We start from the raw sequence: 21,983 nt of genomic DNA on the forward strand, positions 1-21,983 counted from the left end.
AAGTATTCCTGGTCTTGCGGGGAATCCAGCAATGTCAATTATATTATCCTAACTTTAGTCTGAGGTATTATTTATTACTATACCTTAAAATCTAGTGTTTTCACCCTAACATTTCTCAGAGAGGGAGGAGCCAGCGAGCGTGGGAAGAGAGGGGGGGAAGTCGAGTCCATTATTTGAATGGACATTAACCTGGCGACTGTATTTCTCTTAAATATTAATTGTGTGTGCATACCATCATAAAATTAAGATGTTATTTTTTCTACAACGTAGGTATTGTGTTGGAAAAAGTGGAGTTTGGGAGTCGGCCCAGTCTCTATTTCAATTAATCCAATATGTTCTGTTATTCCATTTACCCGTTTCTCGTTTTACGCGCTACTCCGCAGGTTCAATTGACAGCGTAAATCGGGGACCACTGTACATCCCGAATGGAAAATGGTTCTCAGTGGAGTACCACAAGGCTCTATCCTTGTACCCAACCTGTTTGTGATCTACATTAATGACAAATGAAAAAATATCGAGCTACATTGCCAAGTTTACGGACGACATGAGTATATTTGGGAAGGTAGCAAGTGAGGATGATGTTGCAACAATGCAGGAAGACCTGAATGAGCTGTTCAAATGGTCCCTAAACTGACAATGCAACAACCCCAAAATACTATTATATTAATAACACTTCTCTAGATACTGTCGAAATGGAGAAAACAAACCAAGATAGGAAAATGCTCCTTCAACTTTACAAATCTGACATAAGTCCCAGTCTGGATTACTGTATACAGTAAAGGCATAGAAACCCTACCTCTAGAAAGGCCTAACATCCCATAAAAAAGTGCAACACAGAACGACTAAAATGATTCCAGAACTATGTCATCTCGATTACTCAAGTAGGACTAATAACCGTTTAGATGAGGCACAACAGGGCAGATCTCATTGAAACAATGAAAATCCTGAAAGTGCTGGAAAACATGAACCCAGGCCATTTCTTTGTGATGTCACGCACCACCAACATAAGGGGACATAACTACAAGCTCACCAAGTTATCATGCAGTACAAATACAAGGAAATACTTTTTCACATAGAGGGCATTAGACCTACGGAACGTTCGACCAGCCCAAGCTATGGAATCACGAACAGTACAGTACTGGGCTTCGAGTTGCCCCTGACAAAATTATCAAAAACAGTGGAGGGATCAAAAACAGGTCATTAGCCTAGATCCCTCAGCATGGCCACCTCTACTGGGCTGCCATTAGATAAATAGGGTAAAAATATATAATTTTACCCATAAATGGTTCTTCCACATGACAACACTACATTAGCATCCGATTCCTCTTCCAAGCAAATTCCTCTAATGAAATAGGAAATATCCTTGAAATTCATAATTCTACACTTTGTCCACAACAAAAAAATAAATTCCTACTTCAACAGATATTAACCCCCCACCCCAAAACATTTATTATGTCCCCACAAATGTATTTTTATTCAATCTCATCCTTACTACTCATTGAGCCATACTCTATGTGTCCCTTCAGTGAAGTACAATACAGTTAACCCTCACTTTACGCGGTTAATGTAACCCGGAGGGTCCCGCGTAAAGTGAGAAACGCGTAAAGCAAATAACATAACATATGGGATTAATTGAAATGGAGTCCGGGCCGATCCCCAAACTCCACTTTTTGACGACACACAACTATGTTGTAGTAAAAATATTATCTTAACTTTATGATGGTATGCACACACAATTAATAATTAAGAGAAATATCAATAATATTAGGTTTTTAACACTTACATTAGTAGAAAAAATGGCTGGGCACACGGGGATGGGCGGTTGGTTCCGAGGCAGAGGGCAGATTATTGGCCCTCACCTGTGTCACTTGTATCAATTGTATCACTATCCACCACAGAGGCTTGCAGGGCCTCTTTGTCAAACTCCCCAAAGTCCATATAAGTCCATATCCTCACCATAATTATCACTATCACTGACTTGGGCCGGCTGTGGTGGGTGGCGGGTGAAGAACTGGTAATGTTTTGATGACTGGGCGACCTTGTGCGCACCATGTTCGCGCAGCTTACACAACATGGCGGATGGCAGGAGGTTTGGATCCAAAAATGGCGCGGCTCGCCAGCCGCTCTCCGAGTAAAGGGGTACACGCACCGCGGAATGTGAGCATCCTGGGTTCCGGCAGGGCACCGCGTAAACGTGGAAAGTGGGACCGCGTAAAGTGAGGGTTAACTGTATATGAAATAAAATTCTACCATTGTATTGTTGCTCTATATGAGAAAATGGAGGGAATACAAATAGCCCATAGTTTTCTGATGATCTAGAAAAGAATCCTCGTATTTCTAAATCCCTCTTATACCTTTCAAAAGTCTGACTTATTCTTCCTACACCTTTCTTTAACATTTAAAAATAACTGAAGTAATTAGGAGTCAAGATGTGAACTATTAGTTTTCAGCACCTCTATTATATCAATTCAATATTCCTCCTACTCTCTAACCACACACCTGACTGTAAAAGGTGGATGATGCCAGAGTATCATCATCAGCTGTGGGTGCTGGGTTGAGAGATACTGTCCCATCATCTAGTTCTACCCAGTGACGGAAGCACATGGCACTAGACATGGAGAGAATACAATTAGTAAGTTAGACATTAATTACCAACAGACAGATACACGTCGCTACCTGGCATTTAATTGCAATTCTCAAAACCCCCTCCCGCACCCTTCATCACACGCATTGCTGCCGTCATCTCTTGCCCTAGAGCGAGCAGTAAACAAATGTCAACTCTCGAAGGGTGGAGATGGGTGGAATGTCAACGTCGCATTCTGGACTATATCACAAAAAGGGGTTTTAGGAGAGAAAAAAAAAAAAAAATGGCCTTGATTACCCGAGCATGAGGTGGAGAGGGAGGTGATATTGCATATAAGGCTCTGCTAGCTAGGTACAGATTATAATTATAAACTTTTTGGATTATTTTTCAATACTGTAAGTATTACGAACATTTACCAGAAAGTAAAATGTTAATTTACATATCCAAATTAGGATAATGTACTCACTTTACTCTGATGAGGGAGAAGAAGGTCCTGGTTGTGGAAATTGACTAGGTGGGGGAGGGGACCCCAGCACTACCACATGTGAAGCATCTTTCAGAGATAGATGAAGATAGCTGTTTTAAAAGATTTTTGAAGATCTCCAAAAGCCCACTTGTTTGATCTGACTGAGGCTCATATGCCACAGAAAGGCCACAGACCCTGCATATTTCCTGGTGTCATGTGCCCAAAATTTCTTGCCATGGTCTGATTTACTCACTAACTGAGATACGGTACCCGGTAAATATTTTGTCATTTGACTAGAAGACAATTTCTTACCATCCAGTGATGAGAATACATAGGGGTCTCGATTAGGGAACCTGGTTAACCATTCTTGAAGATTCCTAACCAGGCAAAATATATGAGGAACCCTGGTCTCATCCATCAACCATTTTATCCTGATAGGTTGAGCTCGAAAATCCTCCCTTTCATTTTTCTAAGGATCTCCGTAAGAAAACGGGTGACATCTTCCTCAGAAAATATCAATAGTGATGGATTATTGGAAATTGAAATCAGCTCACTGATTCTCATACCTGTTGCTATTGCTGAAAGGAAGGCTGCCTTCTGGAGCAATCTGTCCCGGTTCAGATTTATATTGTAATTAGGTCTCATAAGAAATTTAGTAACTTTATCTAGAGACCAAGGTGAGATTCTCTTAGGCCGAGGGGGTCCCTGAATGAAAAAGGATGATCTGAGCATTGGATAAATTCTTGGGTTCAAAGTAATAGTAAAACCCCATGCCAAAAGGTCAACCAATGCCAATTTATGAGATGCAATTGTTGATTCTTGAAGGCCTTTAACTCTGAACAGAAAATCTAAAAATTCTAACACCACTGTTTCCGACAATGTGATTGGTGTCGTTAACCTGATAAATTGTTGAAAAAGTTTCCAAGTTTTCTCATATTGCATAGAAGTTCGGGGTCTGTGACCTGCTATCACTTGGTTAACTAGTGTATATTGGAATTACCCAACAATCTATTTAAACATCTTTCGAGAAACTGCAAGCACGAAATGCCAAGGCTATCTCGAACTAAGGGTGCTGTACCTGTTCTAGACATCCCTGTTGCAATTGTAGTGGATGCGAGCACCAGTCCAACAGATCCAGACACCACAGTTGTAGGATCCAAAATGGTGGAATTAAGAGGACCTTCCCTTGGAAGGATCTGAGTTTGTGAACCACTTTGGGCAACATTTTCACAGGTGGGAACAGATAGATTGAATTCCAATGGTTCCAATCTATGAGTAGAGCATTTCCAAAAAAAATTGATCGTTCTAGAGATGCATAAGTTGGCATCTTGTGATTGTTTTGTGAGGCAACGAGTTCTATTTGTGGAGCAACAAACTTCCTCACTAGACTTTTGAACTTCGAAATCTTTAGGGACCATTTTGTTTCCATCGATACTGGCCTGAGATGGGACAACGCATTTGCCCAATTGCTTTGTACTCCCGGTATGTGAGTTGCTTTGAGGTAAAGTGTTTGTGTTACACAAACTTTGAAAAAATTATCTGACAATTTTAGGAGGGGCCAAGATCTGGTTGAGCCTTGATGATTGAGACAAAACACTGCCACTCTGTTGTCCATGGCAAACATCATTGTCATGTTTTTAAATTTGGGTTTGTCAACAAAAAGAATAGGACTACTGCTAATTCTTTTACGTTTATGTGTTTGTCCCAAGGGGAGTCGCTCCACTTCCCTTGACGGAACTCTCCTTTTGAGAATGGTATCCCCATCCTATTTCGGACGCGTCCATACAAACGCCCAAGTCTGTTTGAGGGGGAACCCAGGGAGATGACCCAATTAGATTGTCCAAATTTTTCCACCATGACAGATGATTCTTAATCTGAATAGGGAGAGAAGAAGCAATATTTCTCTGTCTGTTAAGCAAATTCGACCCCAGATGAGTTAGTTGCTTCTTCCTTAACGTGCCCAAAGGAACTACTATGGTGGCAAAAATTCAACAGACCCCGTAATTTTTCCCAATCGTGCCGAGAAACCTCTTGCTTTACACAAAAGGCTCCTTCTTGGTTTATCACATGTTACCTTTGCTTCTGGTAGACTGACTGACTGCTGATTGGTGTCCCAATGAAGACCAAAGCAATCCAATTTCTAACATGGTATAAGATTTTATTTGACCTGGTTTATCTTTAATCCTATGTTTTGAAATAGTACTAGTGTACATTGGATCGCCCTTTGACAATCTTCGAAAGAGTTTCCTACTATCAGCCAATCGTCTAGATAAGCAAAAGATCATATGCCCTCCTCCACAACGATCTCTCTGGGGATGTTTGCCAGTTTTGTAAACACTTTTGGCACAATTGTCAGGCCGAATGGCATCACTGTGAATTGATAACTTACATACCCCACTGTGAACACTAGAAACTTTCTGTACATGTAAGCATTAGGCACGTGATAATAGGCGTCTTCGAGATCCAAGCATTGGGCGGAAGTAGATGCCCCAATGTTCGTAAGTGAGCATCTTGAAACTTGTTTTGGTAATGAACTTGTTCAGGACGGAAAGATCTAAAATCCACTTCAATTTGTTGCTGCCTTTCTTGGGGACTGGGAATAAGCGAGACATGAAACATTTCTCTGACTGCAACAGTTCTATCACACCTCTGTTTAACAATTGAATTACAAATTCTGTGAGTAAGGGGGTTGGTTTTTTACCACTTTTTGGTAACACTGGGGGAGCACGCCTCAACCATGTTCATGTGAGGCCCCCTTTCATTGCCTTGTAAGCCCATATGGAAGAAGTCCACCTGTTTTCCCAACCACCTTGACGGCCCAGCTATCTGGCTTCATTGGGAGGTTGATAACTGAACCTACCAGCTGGTCCTGTTCCCCTGTTAGCTTGAGCAATAATGCTTGAGTGAGCATGAAGCCAGAGTTAAGTTTTTCTCTTCATAGCTCTATTTTAGTCATGTCCTCAGTAGCGGGTTCAGCCTTTCAAAGCAAACTTTAGCGAGGCTGCTAGTCTCAGTGATCCTTCCGGACGCTGACCTTCCAGTCTTACTAGCAATCTTGAGTTATGTTGGGATGAACCTTGTATCCTCAGTATGAGTTAAATGAGAACCATTCAGGGTGGAATTTTCAGCCCAATACATTTTGCTATAGTAATAGTGAACAATGTTAGCCAATGGAGGACTATGGTAGCAGCTCAGCACTGTCAACCCTTCCAGGTGACTTGATGCTCACTCAGGCATCATTGCTCAAACATGATTAGTTGAAGCGGTGATGTCTGTGCACCCTGATTGGCAACAAATAGAGAACTTGCTGATCTCTCAAAATATAAGTGCTCTAAAATGAAGTTAGCTTGATTAAGTAACAAAGTTCACTAAGTTCACTGAGCTGAGGGATAATTGAGATAAGAGAAGGGAGAGGTGTATGATATAGTGAGTTACTTGTTTATGATTGTCACACTGGTGACAAGAGATATTAAATCAAATACCTTACTAAAATATCACAGTTAGGAGTCATACTGATTATGTTTGGGAGAAAGTTTTATTATCTCCCTTGTATTATTATGATGATACAATGTGACTAATAGTGTTCCTCCTAGTTTAGATGAGTGATGTGCAACTGGAGGAAGAAGGACAGTTGTCTGGACAGCTGGATGAAGGAGGAGACCATGGAACTGTCCCTGGGGAACTAGTGTTGAGTGACGAGCTACAAGGACTAGAAAGTTCAGCTCATACAGTACATACAAGGAATTGTCCGTCAGTAGAGGATGTGAATTCAGTAGTAGTAGCTTCACCCAGAACCCAAGGGGACTGTACTACATGTAATTATCAAGGATGTAGAGTCACTTGGATTATCAAGTTAGATCCTCATTTGACTCGCATAAATCATAGCAGCTGTGTCTCAGACAACCTGTTTTCACCATTGGATTGTGCAGTTTGTTATGATCAAATAGTTTAAATGAATCAAACTGCATGAAATAAGAAGGAATTATCAAAGATGCAAATAAAAAATACATGAAATAAAGCCTTAAAGAGTAAAATTCTAAATGTAAAACACTGGAAAGATCCCAAGTTAGCAGAAAGTTTAGAATTAAGGGTGATAGGTAAGAGACTTAATCCCCAGTTAGACCAACCTGCTTCTGCTAAGAAAAGTAGGTTATTGGATATTTAAGACAAGAATCTCAACCTAGTCAGCCCGATTTTAGTGGATTCCAGAATCAGGATGAGAAAGATTGCACTAATAGTCTTCAGTCACTAGAGCAGGGAGAACCTGTTGAGACTTACTGCAGTCGACTGCCACGCAGCTGATGGAGAACATTGAGTGTAAGGATGATCCAAACAGGCCTTGGGTAACATTGGTAAGACCTAAGTTTTCTTTGTTTTAAACAACATCAGGATCTGTGGATTCCTTATTCAAGATATTTTATGAAAATGTTTCTAAACTTCCTGATCTCTCAGCACTTGAAAAGAGACAGGAAGGCCAAGCAGGCAACTGTGGGTCATCATTCATTGTTTTTAGAAGGTGATACTACAATTTCTTGGCCTGTTATTTCCCCCAAAATGATCTCTGAAATAGATGAAGTCTGGGCTAACATAATGAAAGACTTAATTCATTCCCTCAGATTGGAATGATCACAAGTTTAGTTTTTTGAAGTTCCAATGCAATGAAAAAAAAAATTCCTTTTATGAACTTTCCCAGTATTTATCGGCTCCAAAATATGCTGACATAAGCTATGAAATAAATTTGAAACCAGTTGCTTTTGCACTGTTGCAGGAAGAGTTCAAATTCACGAAGTTGGCAGTGGATATTTGGTCTGCAATCATGATGTGTCAGTTATTGACTAATTTGGTACTGAAATATGAGGACAGTTCAGAAGTAGACATGTTTTACTGCTTCTATACAAGGGATCCCATATTCCCTGTAAATGTTGTTGAAAGCCCTAAAACTAAAAGCCTACTTAAGGAAGCAAGCCACTAATAATGCTTAAGCGGTTAGTGCTTATTTATTGCTACGTTCTTCCCCTCTTTCTCCTGCTTTGTTTGAGGAATAAGCAAGCTATTCATATTACTGTTCCCAGGAGTCCTAAGACCTTTTGGAAATTTAAAAGTGGAAGGTCTAACAGGGGTACAGGGCCAGCTGCTAGGTTCAGTTATCAACCTAGAGGAAACTTTAGAGGAAGAAACAATTCAAAATGGAGTAGGGGTGGCCGTTTGTTCAGAAGTGGAAGGAGACCTTATTCCACCACAACAGTGGTCATTCCCTCCCAATGAAGCCAGACAGCTGGGTCATCTACGGGGATGGGAAAATAGGTGGATTTTAGATCTTTCCATCCTGAACAAGCTCATTATATATATATATATATATATATATATATATATATATATATATATATATATATATATATATATATATATATATATATATATATATATATATATATATATATATATATATATATATATATATATATATATATATATATATATATATATATATATATATGCTTCAGATCATCTGAAGCATCTTGCCCAATGCTTGGATCTCAAGGAGGATCTCGAAGATGCCTTTTATCACGTTCCTGTTGCTCCCAGGTACAGAAAGTTTCTTGTGTTCGCAGTGGGGGATGTAAGTTATCAATTAACAGTGATGCCATTTGGCCTAATAATTGTGCCAAAAGTGTTTACAAAACTGCGAACATCCCCAGGAAGATCCTTGCGAAGGAGGGCATAAGAACTTTTGCTTATCTAGACGATTTGCTGATAGTAGAAAACTCTTTCGAAGACTGTCAAAGGGCGACCCAACATACTCTAGTACTAATTGAAAACCTAGGATTACAGATAAACCAGGTCAAATCAAATCTCCTACCCTGTCAGAAATTGGATTGGTTAGGTCTCCATTGGGACACCAATAAGCAGCCAGTCAGTTTACCAAAAGCAAAAGTAACAGATGTGATAAACCAAGAAGAAGCCTTTTGTGTAAAGCAAGAGGTTTCTTGGCACGATTGGGAAAAACTACGGGGTCTGTTGAATTTTGCCACCAAAGTAGTTCCTTTGGGAACGTAAGGAAGAAGCAACTAAGTCATCTGGGGTCAAAGTTGCTTCACAGAAAAAAAATATTGCTTCTTCTCTCCCTATTCAAATAAATATTCATTTGTCATGGTGGACAAATTTGGGCAATCTAATCGGTTCATCTCCCTGGGTTCCCCCCTCAAACAGACTTGGTCGTTTGTCCAGACACGTTCGAGATAGGATGAGGATACCATTCCTCAAAAGGAGAGTTCCGTCAAGGGAAGTGGAGCAACTCCCTTTGAGACAAACACATAAACATAAGTGAATTAGCAGTAGTTCTATTCCTTTTGTTGGCAAACCCAAATTTCAAAAACATATCATTTCTGTTTGCCATGGACAATATTGCAGCAGTGTTTTGTCTCAATCATCAAGGCTCAACCAGATCTTGGCCCCTTCTCACACTGTAAAAAATAAATAAAATAAAATTAAAAAATTCAAAGTTTGTGTAACACAAACACTTTACCTCAAAGCAACTCACATACCGGAAGTACAAAACAATTGGGCAGATGCGTTGTCCTGTCTCAGGCCAGTATCGATGGAAACAGAATCGTCGCTAAAGATATCGAAGTTCAAGAGTCTAGTGAGGAGGTTTGGGACTCTACAAATAGATCTCTTTGCCTCACAAAACAATCACAAGATGCCAACTTATGCATCTCTGGAACGATCGAATCTTTTAGGAAATGCTCTTCTCATAGATTTGAAAGTTGGAATTCATTCTATCTGCTTCCACCTGTGAAAATGGTGCCCAAAGTGGTTAAAGAACTCAGATCCTTCTAGGAAAAGGTCCTCTTAATTGCGCCATAGTGGATCCAACATCCGTGGTGTCTGGATCTGTTAGAATGGTGCTCGCATCCACTACAATTGCAACAAGGATGTCTAGACCAGGTACTTCACCCTCATTTCGAGATATCCTTGGCACTTCACGCTTGCAGTTTCTCAAAATATGTTTAAATAGATTGTTGGGTAATTCAAATATAGTTAACCAAGTGATAGCAAGTCAAAGACCCAAAACTTCTATGCAATATGAGAAAGCTTGGAAACTTTTTCAATAATTTATCAGGTTAATGACTCCAATCACATTGTCAGAAAAAGTGGTGTTAGAATTTTTAGATTTTCTGTTCAGAGTTAAAGGCCTTCAAGGATCTACAATTGTATCTTATAAATCAGCATTGGTTGACCCTCTGGTGTGGGGTTTTAATATTACTTTGAACCCAAGAATTTATCAAATGCTCAGACCATCCTTTTTCATTCACGGACCCCCTCGGCCTAAGAGAATCCCACCTTGGTCTCTAGATAAAAGTACTAAATTTCTTATGGGGCCTAATTACAATATAAATCTGAACCGGGACAGATTGCTCCAGAAGGCAGCCTTCCTTCTAGCAATAGCAACAGGTATGAAAATCAGTGAACTGATTTCAATTTCCATTAATCCATCATTATTGGTATTATCTGAGGAAAATGACACCCTTTTTCCTACGGAGATTCTAAGAAAAAAATGAAAGGGAGGATTTTCAAGCTCAACCTATCAGGATAAAACTGCTAATGGATGAGACAAGGGTTCCTCATATACTGTGCCCAGTTAAGATTCTTCAAGAATGGTTAACCAGATTTCCTAATCGAGGCCCCTATGTATTCTCATCGCAGGATGGTAAGAAATTGTCTCCTTGTCAAATGACAAAATATTTATCTCAGTTAGTGAGTCAAGTAGACCCTGGCAAAAAATTTTTGGAACATGACACCAGGAAATATGCAGGGTCTGTGGTCTTTCTGCAGCATATGAGCCTCAGTCAAATCAAACAAGTGGGCTTTTGGAAATCTTCAAAAAACCTTTCAAAACAGCTATATTCACCTATCTCTGAAAGATGCTTCACATGTGGTGGTACTGAGTTCCCCTCCCCCACCTAGTTAATCTCCACAACCAGAACCTTCTTCTTCCTCATCAGAATAAAGTGAGTATCTTAATTGGGATATGTAAATTAAAATTTTTACCTTCCGGGAAATGTTCCTAATATTGGAAAATATTCCAAAAGTTTATAATTATAATGTGGACCTAAGCTAGCGGAGCCTTCTAAGCAATGTCACCTCCCTCTCCACCTCCTGCTCGGGTAATCAAACTAGACGTCGCATTCTGGATCGAACAAAAATAATTTTTTTCTAAAAAAAAAGGTTTTGTGATAGAGTCCAGAATGCAACTTCGACATCCCACCCATCTCCACTCCTCGAGAGTTGACATTTGTTTACTGCTCGCTCTAGGGCAAAAGATGACGGTAGCAATGCGTGTGATGGAGGGTGCGGGATGGGGTTTTGAGAATTGCAATTTTATTACAGGTAGCAACGTGTCCTCCTAATATATTACGCATTTAAGTAATTATTGGATGTTTTAATTGCCTCACATTTACCGGTACTGTATATATTATTTTAAGAAAACTATAGCTACTGCAGGAAAATATAGTACTGTACATACAAAAGTTTTTTTTCTAAATACTCCCTGCTGAAATGTGTGGTGCATTTTATATTGCAATGAGTTTCAAATGCTATAAAATACAGGTATCTCCCCCCAGCCATACGTTCCTACACTCATTGTGTTGCCCCCCGCCCCCCCAAGCGAGGCGCGTAAAGTTGAATGCATTTAAGTTAAATGCACGTAATATACGATACAACTGTACAGTAGTTGACCTCATCTAATTTTGCCCTCAATTTCCTGAAATTTTAATTGTTTTGCATATAATCAAACTGGAAGACTTGTTTAATCTACCTTCTGACAATATGTCCAAGAGCATCTGCTAGCGTGGAGGTGAGGGTACGGACAGGTGGTGTGAGTGTCAGGTTGGATGTGGGCGTTAGGTTAGACTCGACTCCAAACACAACTTCTTTTCCTTCTAACCAGCCCTTTAGTTCATCAATGCTATTCACTAACATCCTGTAAGAATGTTTCCTCACTGGATTATTTTATCTAAATTACATTTTTCCTAAACTAATGCAGGAATCAGACAAAAAATAAACACAGTATCAAGAGTTAAAAAATTAGTTAAGAGTAGAAAAGACTAATTAAAGAACAAATATATATTGACAGTATAAACATCAACAACAACAAAATTATTAAGAGAATTTGTTAAAGCTAATGGTGGAATAAAGAGATCATTTTAACTGGGAGAAATACCAAAAATATGACAAGACACCACATGGTAAAAACAATGGTAATTGAAGAAGAAGAAGAACCGCACGCACGCACGCACGCACGCACGCACGCACGCACACACGCACGCACACACACACACACACACACACCCCAACATGACACCCTCTTGACACACACACACGCACACGCACACACACACACACACACACACACACACACGAAGTTCCCAAGCGCTTTCGTGTAATTCACATCTTCAGGGGTGAGTACAGACTAAAGAGGAGTACAAAACAAGGTGTATATATACAGAGGAGGGTGAGACCAGGCCCACAATGGTCAGGTATTAGGTAATGACCCTACTAATCTTTAAATAGCAAGGCAACGGTCGGTAGTCAGGTCAGAGGGTAAGGTGACCCAACCTTCTCACCTGGTTACAAATCTTCTTAATTACAAAATTGTCCAGTTTGTACATGCCATTACTCAAATTCATGTTGAATGCTTCGGTATGTTTAATGAGACTAGATTCTATGATGTTCCTACTATCAATTGAATTACAAGGTAATATTGAGGAGGCATTATCCCAGTCAATGCAATGCTTGTTATCCCTCAAATGAACAAACAGAGCATTGGATTCCTGGCCTGTCCTAACACTATATTTATGTTGTTTAAGTCTAGTTACAAGATCTTTACCTGTCTGGCCTAAGTAAAACATATTACATTCCTTGCAAGGAACTTTATAAATGCAACCAATTGTGTTGTTGGGGGAGTTCTTGATTAACATTTGTTTAACAGTGCATGAGTTTTTAAATGCCACATTGACGTTCCAGGTTTTTAGTTGTAAAGGAATGTGTGAGAAATTTTTGTGAAATGGTAATATTAAGATATTCTTATGGTCATGGGTGGGCTTGGGATCAGTTCTATAAAAAGTTTTCTTAGTAATGTTTAGGCATTTGTCTATAAAGATCTAGGGTATTTAGGTTTGAGCCAATATTATAGATATATTTATATTCCTCATCAATGAATTCCGGACTGCAAATTCTCAAAGCACGTAAAAACATTGTTGAAAATACTGACTGTTTGACTCTATTGTGGTGGGCAGAATAATAATGAATGTATGAACACACATTAGTTGGTTTTCTATAAATACTGAACCTAAAAGTGTTACCTATTCTGTGGATCAGACAGTCTAGGAATGGCAATTTACAGTCTTGCTCTAATTCCACAGTGAATTTGCAGTCCGAATTCATTGATGAGGAATATAAATATTCATAATATTGGCTCAAACTTAATACCCTAGATCTTTCAGACAACAATACTAAGAAAACTTTATAGAACTGATCCCAAGCCCACCCATGACCATAAGAATATCTTAATATTACCATTTCACAAACATATATATATATATATATATATATATATATATATATATATATATATATATATATATATATATATATATATATATATATATATATATATATATATATATATATATATATATATATATATATATATATATATATATATATATATATATATATATATATGTTATTATATATTATTATATTACCGCAACGCTTAACGCGTTTTGACATACGCGGTGCCCTGCCAAGCTGAACTTTCACTTACGCGATTTTCTCAACAGCAACGTGAGTGTCCGGTCTCGAGCTATTTTGAGATTCGCACCACCCCCACCCGCCACCTGCCTGACTGCCTGTTTTAGCTCATAAAATTCATACAAATTACCGGTCAGAATATAATTTACATTGCTGGAATTCTTATAATTTGGTGATCATTTTGAATATAAACAACATATTTTTTGCATTAAACATACAATTTTAGATAAAATGTTTAATCTGAGTAAGTATGTTATCTTTTGTCCAAAATATATGACATTTATATTCAAAATATTCCTGGTCTTACAAGGAATCCAGCAATGTCAATTATATTATCCTAACTTTTAATCTGAGGTATTATTTATTACTAAATGTTAAAAACTCTTGAATGGAGGATTGGTGGGGGGAGGTTGGGACTGACCTCGCGGATTGGAAGAGGCAAAAGTGGGAGTACTTTGATTGACAGATAGTGTTGAAGAATATATTTTTTTTTTTTTTACTGTAGATATTGGTTTTAGCTCATAAAAATTCATACAAATTATCAGCCAGAATATAATTTACATTGCTGAATTCTTATAATTTGGTGATCATTTTGAATATAAACAACATATTTTTTGCATTAAACATACAATTTTTAGATAAAATGTTTAATCTGAGTAAAATATGTTATCTTTTGTGAAAAAATATATGACATTTATATTCAAAATATTCCTGGTCTTACAAGAGAATCAGCAATATCAATTATATTTTCCTAACTTTAGTTTGAGGTTATCCACACATCTCCTTGGGACGGTTGGTGGGGGGTGGGGGGGAGGGAGGGACCGACCGACCATCCTTGGCTGTGTACTGTAGTGTAAAGTATTAATTGTGTGCATTACCATCATAAATTAAGATGTTATTTTTACTACTAACATAGTTATTGTCGTCAAAAAGTGGAGTTTGAAAGTAGGGCTGGGTTCTATTGAATTAATCCCATATGTTCTTTATTCATAGCGGTTTCACTTAACCTGGGACCCTCTGGGTTCAATTGACCCAGCGTTAAATTAGAGGTACCTATTATATATATGAAGAAAATCAGATGAATTGAGAGTTACCTGCTGGCTGAGCTGTGAAGCAAAGTCCCACAGTGCAACACACACACATACAGTATTTATATATATATATATATATATATATATATATATATATATATATATATATAAGGTAGCTGTGCACAGACTTGCAACATCTTTTTAAAACCAAGCCAATACAGGATGATTATGTCAATACAGTCAGAAGCTGATGTACCGGTATGTATAGTCAATTATGTGAAAGGGTTCATATAACCCTAAGATGATACCTGTTACTGTACATATACCATAACAGCAAAATGACCTATTACACCACAATTAATATACAGTACAAAACTTTTACAGTACTTAATACTTTGGGACATCTTCCAATTCTGTTTCTAAGTACTGTACAGTCAGGGTCAAAAGTTCACTCCCACCTAAAATGAAGCGGCATCAACCCCCAAATGAGATGAAAAAGTCAGAGTAAGTCAGTTCAGAGACTCATTCCTGTGACTCAGTTTCACCACGGGGAGCAAACTTTTCTCCCAGACTGTACATCATTTCATGTAAGTGGTATTAAAATGAGATATGTAAAAACAAAAGGTATTAAAATAAACCACAGTAATGAACTACCATCTGGAAACTGGCTAACCCCGACAAGATTGGAAAATGGCCATAAAACGATGAAGATGATGAAATGTAACAATAATAATGATAAATCTCACATGGTTATAGCCTCCTGAACATTGCATTGCCAATGCAGAAGAAATGGTGCTAATCTTTTTTGCTTCTGAGACAGCACGAATGTGTGCAGCTAAAGGCTCAGACACCTTCCTCAGCCCCAGCCAACAACAGTCCAGCTGACCCTAGTGTTGTCACTAGCTTATCATAGGTGTCCACCAGCTCATCAATGGCCTCATCACAATGTTCAGTACATTCACCTAATAACTCCTGCAGTTGGATAAAATGAAGATATTAATCAATTAAATATTCTTTGACTGCCTAATATTACTCTGCACACAAACAACACTGACAAATAAAGTTTTATATGTACAGTATAGATTTTTGAATTAAAATACAAAAAGGAAGTATTGTATGTACTATTATTTATATAAAAGTCTGTCTAAAATTAACTAACAGAATTTTCTAAACTGTGCATCATAGTCTGAGACCCCATTTGTAGCCCATGATATATTATTACATTTTATTTATTATTTACCTGGGATAACATTTTGTAATCATTTTCTATTCACACAAATGAAACAGACAGAACAGTCAATTGCTTTGAACTACAGATGGTATACAGAAATGGTATGTTAAAGGCTTATCCAATTAAAGCGATATCCCGTTAGCCGGAACAATTGGTGCAGAGCACTTTCGGGGATGAGAGATTTCCAGCGAACCAGACGACTTTCGCAACCGGAAAAATTCCTTATCCCCAGAATCTTTTCCGGTTACTGTGAAAAGTTTCCGAGTGTCTAAACTAGATGTCTTGCACACAGAGACACTAACCCACTTCCCCAAAATCTTTGTTGGTGCTGGGGATGTTTCCTCAGTCTAAAGTACCGGAGTCAGTAAATGCAGTTCTAATAAGTTAGAAACTCAATTTCTTTCCAATAATAATCCAGAATAGTTTATCTAAAAGTTTGGGAAAAAATATATTTGAAAATTAAAAATCTATATGAAGCAGGCATGAATGAAGCTGTGTGTTACACCAAAGACTGGTATTTTCCATCCCATGGAGCTGTGGGGGATTAGTGGGTCTCCTGTACCTGACCTGCCCTGAGGCAATGTCAGGTGGAGGTAGGGTGGGGATTAGTGGACTCATATTACTGACCTTCTGATGGAATGTCAGGTCACCCTTTCTTGGCTGGGTGTAGTGGGTCTCATGACCTGAAGATGTCTTGAATAAACACGAAACCTAAATTATTTTTATAGATTGTGATAAGTATAAGTATAAATAAGCAAAGTTGTATCCCTTCAACATTATATTGCAAAACATTTTCAAATATGAAGTGAAAAAGCAGAAAGGTGTGGGTGATTAGAGAGAAGAGGTGGAAATGCGTGTTGCGCAGTGCTCCTCAACAGCTGATATTTAAACTCTGAAAGCAGTCACAAACACTCAAATTTGTCTCACAATAAGACCATCACTCCTTATGTTTGCTGTCTTAATTCCATTTTAGGGGTATGTGATGTTGGGGTGTGTGTGTGGGGAGTGTGTGATGTTGGGGAGTGTGTGTGGGTTGAGAGGGTGTGATGTTGGGGGAGTGTGTGTGTGTGTGGGGGAGGGTGTGATGTTGGGAGGTGTGTGTGTGTGTGTGGGGAGGTGTGATGTTGGGGTGTGTGTGTGTGGGGAGGTGTGATGTTGGGGTGTGTGTGTGTGTGAGGGGGTGTGTGTGTGGGGAGGTGTGATGTTTGGGGTGTGTGTGTGTAGGGAGGGTGTGATGATGTTGGGGTGTGTGTGTGGGGAGGGTGTGATGTTGGGGTGTGTGTGTGTGTGAGGAGGTGTGATGTTGGGGTGTGTGTGTTGGAGGGGTGTGATGTTGGTTGTATGTAGGAGGTGTATGTTGTGTGTGTCAGGAGGTGTGATGTTAGTGTGTGTGTGTCGGGAGGTGTGATGTTAGGGTGGTTTGTGTCAGGTGTGAACGAGGATGGTGTGTGTGGGTGTGATGGTGTGTGTGTGGTTAGGAGTGTGATGTTGGGGTGTGGTGTGTGTCAGAGTTGTGTTGGTGTTGTGTGTCAGGGAGGTGTGATGTTTGATTGTGTGTGTCAAGGAGTGTGTGATCATTTGGGGTGTGTGTGTGTGTAGGAGGGTGTGATGTTGGTGTGTGTGTGTAGGTGTGATGTTGGGGTGTGTGTGTGTGTCAGGAGGGTGTGATGTTGGTGTGTGTGTGTGTCGAGAGGGTGTGATGTTGGGGTGTGTGTGGGAGGAGTGTGATGTGTGGGTGTGTGTGTGTGTCAGGAGGTGTGTGTGGGGTGTGTGTGTGTGTGTGGTGTGATTGGGTGTGTGTGTCAGGAGGGTGTGATGTTGGGTGTGTGTGTCAGGATTGTGATGTTGGGGTGTGTGTGTCAGGAGTGTGCTGTTGGGGTGTGTGTGTGTCTGGAGGTGTGATGTTGGGGTGTGTGTCAGGAGGTGTGATGTTGGGGTGTGTGTGTGTGTCAGGAGGGTGTGATGTTGGGGTGTGTGTGTGTGTCAGGGAGGGTGTGATGTTGGGGTGTGTGTCAGGAGGTGTGATGTTGAGGTGTGTGTCAGGGAGGTGTGATTTGGGGTGTGTGTGTCAGGAGGTGTGATGTTTAGAGTGTGTGTGTCAGAGGTGTGAGTTCTGGGGTGTGTGTGTCAGGGTGTGATGTTGGGGTGTGTGTGTCTGGAGGTGTGATGTTGGGGTGTGTGTCAGGATGTTGGGGTGTGTGTGTGGAGGTGTGTGTTGGGGTGTGTGTCAGGAGGTGTTGTGTGTTGGAGTGTGTGTGTGGGGTGTGGAGTGCTGGAGTGTGTGTGTGTGGAGTGTGAGTGTTGGGGTGTGTGTGTGGGAGGTGTGATGTTGGGGTGTGATGTTGGGAGGGTGTGATGTTGGTGTGTGTGTGTCAGGAGGTGTGATGTTGGGGTGTGTGTGTGTCAGGAGGTGTGATGTTGGGGGTGTGTGTGTCAGGAGGTGTGATGTTGAGGGTGTGTGTCAGGAGAGTGTGATGTTGGGGGTGTGTCAGCAGGAGGTGTGATGTTGGGGTGTGTGTGTGTTGGTGTAGGTGTGATGTTGAGGTGTGTGTCAGGGAGGGTGATGTTGGGGTGTGTGTCAGGGAGGTGTGATGTTGGGGTGTGTGTGTCAGGGAGGTGTGATGTTGGGGTGTGTGTGTGTCAGGTGTGATGTTGGGGTGTGTGTGTCAGGGAGGGTGTGATGTTGGGGTGTGTGTCAGGGGGGTGTGTGTGTCAGGAGGGTGTGATGTTTAGATGTGTGTGTCAGGAGGTGTGATGTTGGGGATTGTGTGTCAGGAGGTGTATGCGGTGTGTGTGTGTCAGGTGTGATGTTGGGGTGTGTTGTGTCAGGAGGTGTGATGTTGGGGTGTGTGTGTGGGGAGGTGACAGGGGTGTGTGTCAGGAGGTGTGTTGGGGTGTGTGTCAGGGTGTGTGGGGTGTGTGTCAGGAGTGTGATGTTGGGTGTGTGTGTCTGGAGGGTGTGATTTTGGGGTGTGTGTGTGGGAGGGTGTGATGTTGGGGTGTGTGTGTCAGGAGGGTGTGATGTTGGGGTGTGTGTGTGTGGGTGTGATGTTGGGGTGTGTGTGTGTGGAGGTGTGATGTTAGGGTGTGTGTGTCAGGGAGGTGTGATGGGGGTGTGTGTGTCAGGGTGTGATGTTGGGGTGTGTGTGTCAGTTAGTGTCTTTAGGTGTGTGTGTGTCAGGGTGTGATGTTAGAGTTGTGTGTGTGGGAGGTGTGATGTTAGAGTGTGTGTGTGTGTGTTGGGGTTTGTGTCAGGAGGTGTGATTTAGAGTGTGTGTGTGTCAGGGAGGTGTGATGTTGGGGTGTGTGTGTCAGGAGGTGGTGCAGGGTGTGTGTGTCAGGAGGTGTGAGTGCTGGGGTGTGTGTGTGTGTCAGGGAGGTGTGTGTGTGGGTGTGTGTGTGTCAGGGAGGGTGTGATGCTGGGGGTGTGTGTGTGTCGGGAGGTGTGATGTTGGTGTGTGTGTGTCTGGAGGTGTGATGTTGGGGTGTGTGTCAGGTGTGATGTTGGGGTGTGTGTGTGATGTTGGGGTGTGGTGGTGTCTTGGAGGTGTGATGGTGGGGTATTGTCAGGAGGTGTGATGTTGGGGGTGTGTGTGTGGGGTGTGATGTTGGGGTGTGTGTGTCAGGGGTGTGGGTGTTGGGGTTGGTGTGGGGTGTGATGTTGGGGTGTGTGTGTCAGGAGGTGTGATGTTGGGGTGTGTGTCGGGGTGTGATGTTGGGGTGTGTGTGTGTCAGGAGGGTGTGATGTTGGGGTGTGTGTGTCAGGAGGGTGTGATGTTGGGGTGTGTGTGTGTCAGAGGTGTGATGTTGGGGTGTGTGTGTGTCAGGGAGGTGTGATGGGTGTGTGTGTGTGTCAGGGTGTGATGCTGGGGTGTGTGTGTCAGGGTGTGATATTGGGGTGTGTGTGTCAGGAGTTAGTGTTGGGGTGTGGTGTGTCAGGTGTGATTACGGGGTGTGTGTGTGTGTGTCAGGTTGGCAGGTTGTGTGTGTGTGTGTGGGTGTGGCTGGTGTGTGTGTGTTGGCAGGGAGGTTGTGATGTTGGGGTGTGTGTCAGGAGGTGTGATGTGTTGGGGTGTGTGTGTCAGGAGAGGTGTGATGTTGGGGTGTGTGTGTGTCTGGAGGGTGTGATGTTGGGGGTGTCAGGGGTGCAATTGGGGTGTGTGTGTCAGGGAGGTGTGATGTTTGGGGTGTGTGCAGTGAGGGTGTGATGTTGGGGTGTGTCAGGTGTGATGTTGGGTTGTGTGTGTCAGGAGGGTGATTTAAGTGTGTGTGTCAGGAGGTGTGATGTTGGGGTGTGTGTGTCAGGGAGGTGTGATTCTGGGGTGTGTGTGTGTCGGAGGTGTGATGTTGGGGTGTGTGTGTCTGGAAGGTGTGATGTTGGGGTGTGTGTGTAGGAGGGTGTGATGTTGGGGGTGTGTGTGTCAGGGAGGGTGTGATGTTGGGGTGTGTGTGTCAGGAGGGTGTTATGTTGGGGTGTGTGTGTCAGGGAGGTGTGATGCTGGAGTGTGTGTGTCGGGAAGAATATGATGTTTAGAGTGTGTGTGTGTCAGGAGGTGTGATGTAGGGGTGTGATGTGAGATTGTGATGTTGGTGTGTGTGTGTGTGAGTGTTGGGGTGGTGTGTGTCAGGAGGTGTGATGTTGGGTTAGTGTGTGTCAGGAAGGGTGTGATGTTGGGGGTGTGTGTGTCAGGAGGTGTGATGTTGGGGTGTGTGTCAGGGGAGGGTGTGATGCTGGGGTGTGTGTGTCAGTGTGGTGTGATGCTTGGTGTGTGTGTGTCAGGTGTGATGTTGGTGTGTGTGTCAGGAGGGTGATGTTGAGGTGTGTGTGTCAGGAGGTGTGATGTTGGGTGTGTGTGTGTCAGGAGGTGTGATGTTGGAGGTGTGTGTCAGGATTGTGATGTTGGGTGTGTCAGGGCGTCTGGCAGAGTGTAGATGTTTGTGCAGAGTGTTAAGTGGTCAGGAGGTGTGATGCTGGGTGTGTGAGTGTCAGATGTGATGTTGAAGTTGATGATGATGATCAGGATGTTATCGATCATTTAGGTGTGTGTCGGGAGGTGTGATGTTGGGTTGTGTGTGTCAGGATTGTGATGTTGGGTGATGTGTCGGAGGTGTGATCATTGGTGTACCAACCAAAACGTGTGTGTCGGGAGGGTGTGATGCTGGGGTGTGTGTGTCGTGAGAGTGTGATGTTGGGGTGTGTGTGTGTCAGAGGTGTGATGTTAGAATGTGTGTCAGAGGTGTGATGTTAAGGTGTGTGTGTCAGGAGGTTAGTGATGTTAGGTGTGTGTGTGTCAGAGGTGTGATGTTTAAAGTTGTCAGTGTGTCAGGAGGTGTGATGTCCCATTAGATGTGTGTCAGGAGGTGTCAACACAGTGGTGGTGTGTGTGTCAAGGTGTGAGTGTGGAGTGTGTGTGTGTCAGGTGTGAGTGCTGGGATGTGTGTGTAGGAGGTGTGATGTTGGGGAATGTGTCAGGAGGTGTGATTTTGGGGTGTGTGTGTCAGGAGAGTGTGCTGTTGGGGTGTGTGTGTCTGGAGGTGTGATCATTTGGGGTGTGTGTGGGGTGTGATGTTTAGAGTTGTGTGTGTGGGAGGTGTGATGTTGGTGTGTGTGTCAGGAGGTGTGAGTGTTGGTGTGTGTCAGGGTGTGATGTTGGGGTGTGTGTGTCAGGGAGGGTGGGTTGGGGTGTGTGTGTCAGGGAGGTGTGATGTTGGGGTGTGTGTGTCAGGAGGTGTGATTCTGGGGTGTGTGTGTGTCGGGAAGTGTGATGTTTGAGAGATTGTGTGTGTCTGGAAAGGTGTGATGTTGGGGTGTGTGTCCCAGGAGGTGTGATGTTGGGGTGTGTGTCAGGGAGAGTT

At 41.8% G+C, this 21,983-nt stretch overlaps 1 protein-coding gene across 1 annotated transcript in view; it reads right to left on the minus strand.

The window, feature by feature from the left end:
* Positions 1–21,983, minus strand: part of LOC121870543 (dynein axonemal heavy chain 10-like) — a gene marked incomplete in the record, with an annotated part of 128,200 nt that overhangs the window by 93,021 nt on the left and 13,196 nt on the right. Inside the window, 3 exon segments of the mRNA XM_042372377.1 lie at positions 2,500–2,608; positions 11,869–12,033; positions 15,643–15,868. Coding sequence (XP_042228311.1) covers positions 2,500–2,608; positions 11,869–12,033; positions 15,643–15,644 — 276 coding nt within the window.

The sequence above is a fragment of the Homarus americanus genome, unplaced genomic scaffold, assembly GCF_018991925.1.
Source record: "Homarus americanus isolate GMGI-L3 unplaced genomic scaffold, GMGI_Hamer_2.0 scaffold32583, whole genome shotgun sequence".
NCBI classification, from domain to species: domain Eukaryota; kingdom Metazoa; phylum Arthropoda; class Malacostraca; order Decapoda; family Nephropidae; genus Homarus; species Homarus americanus.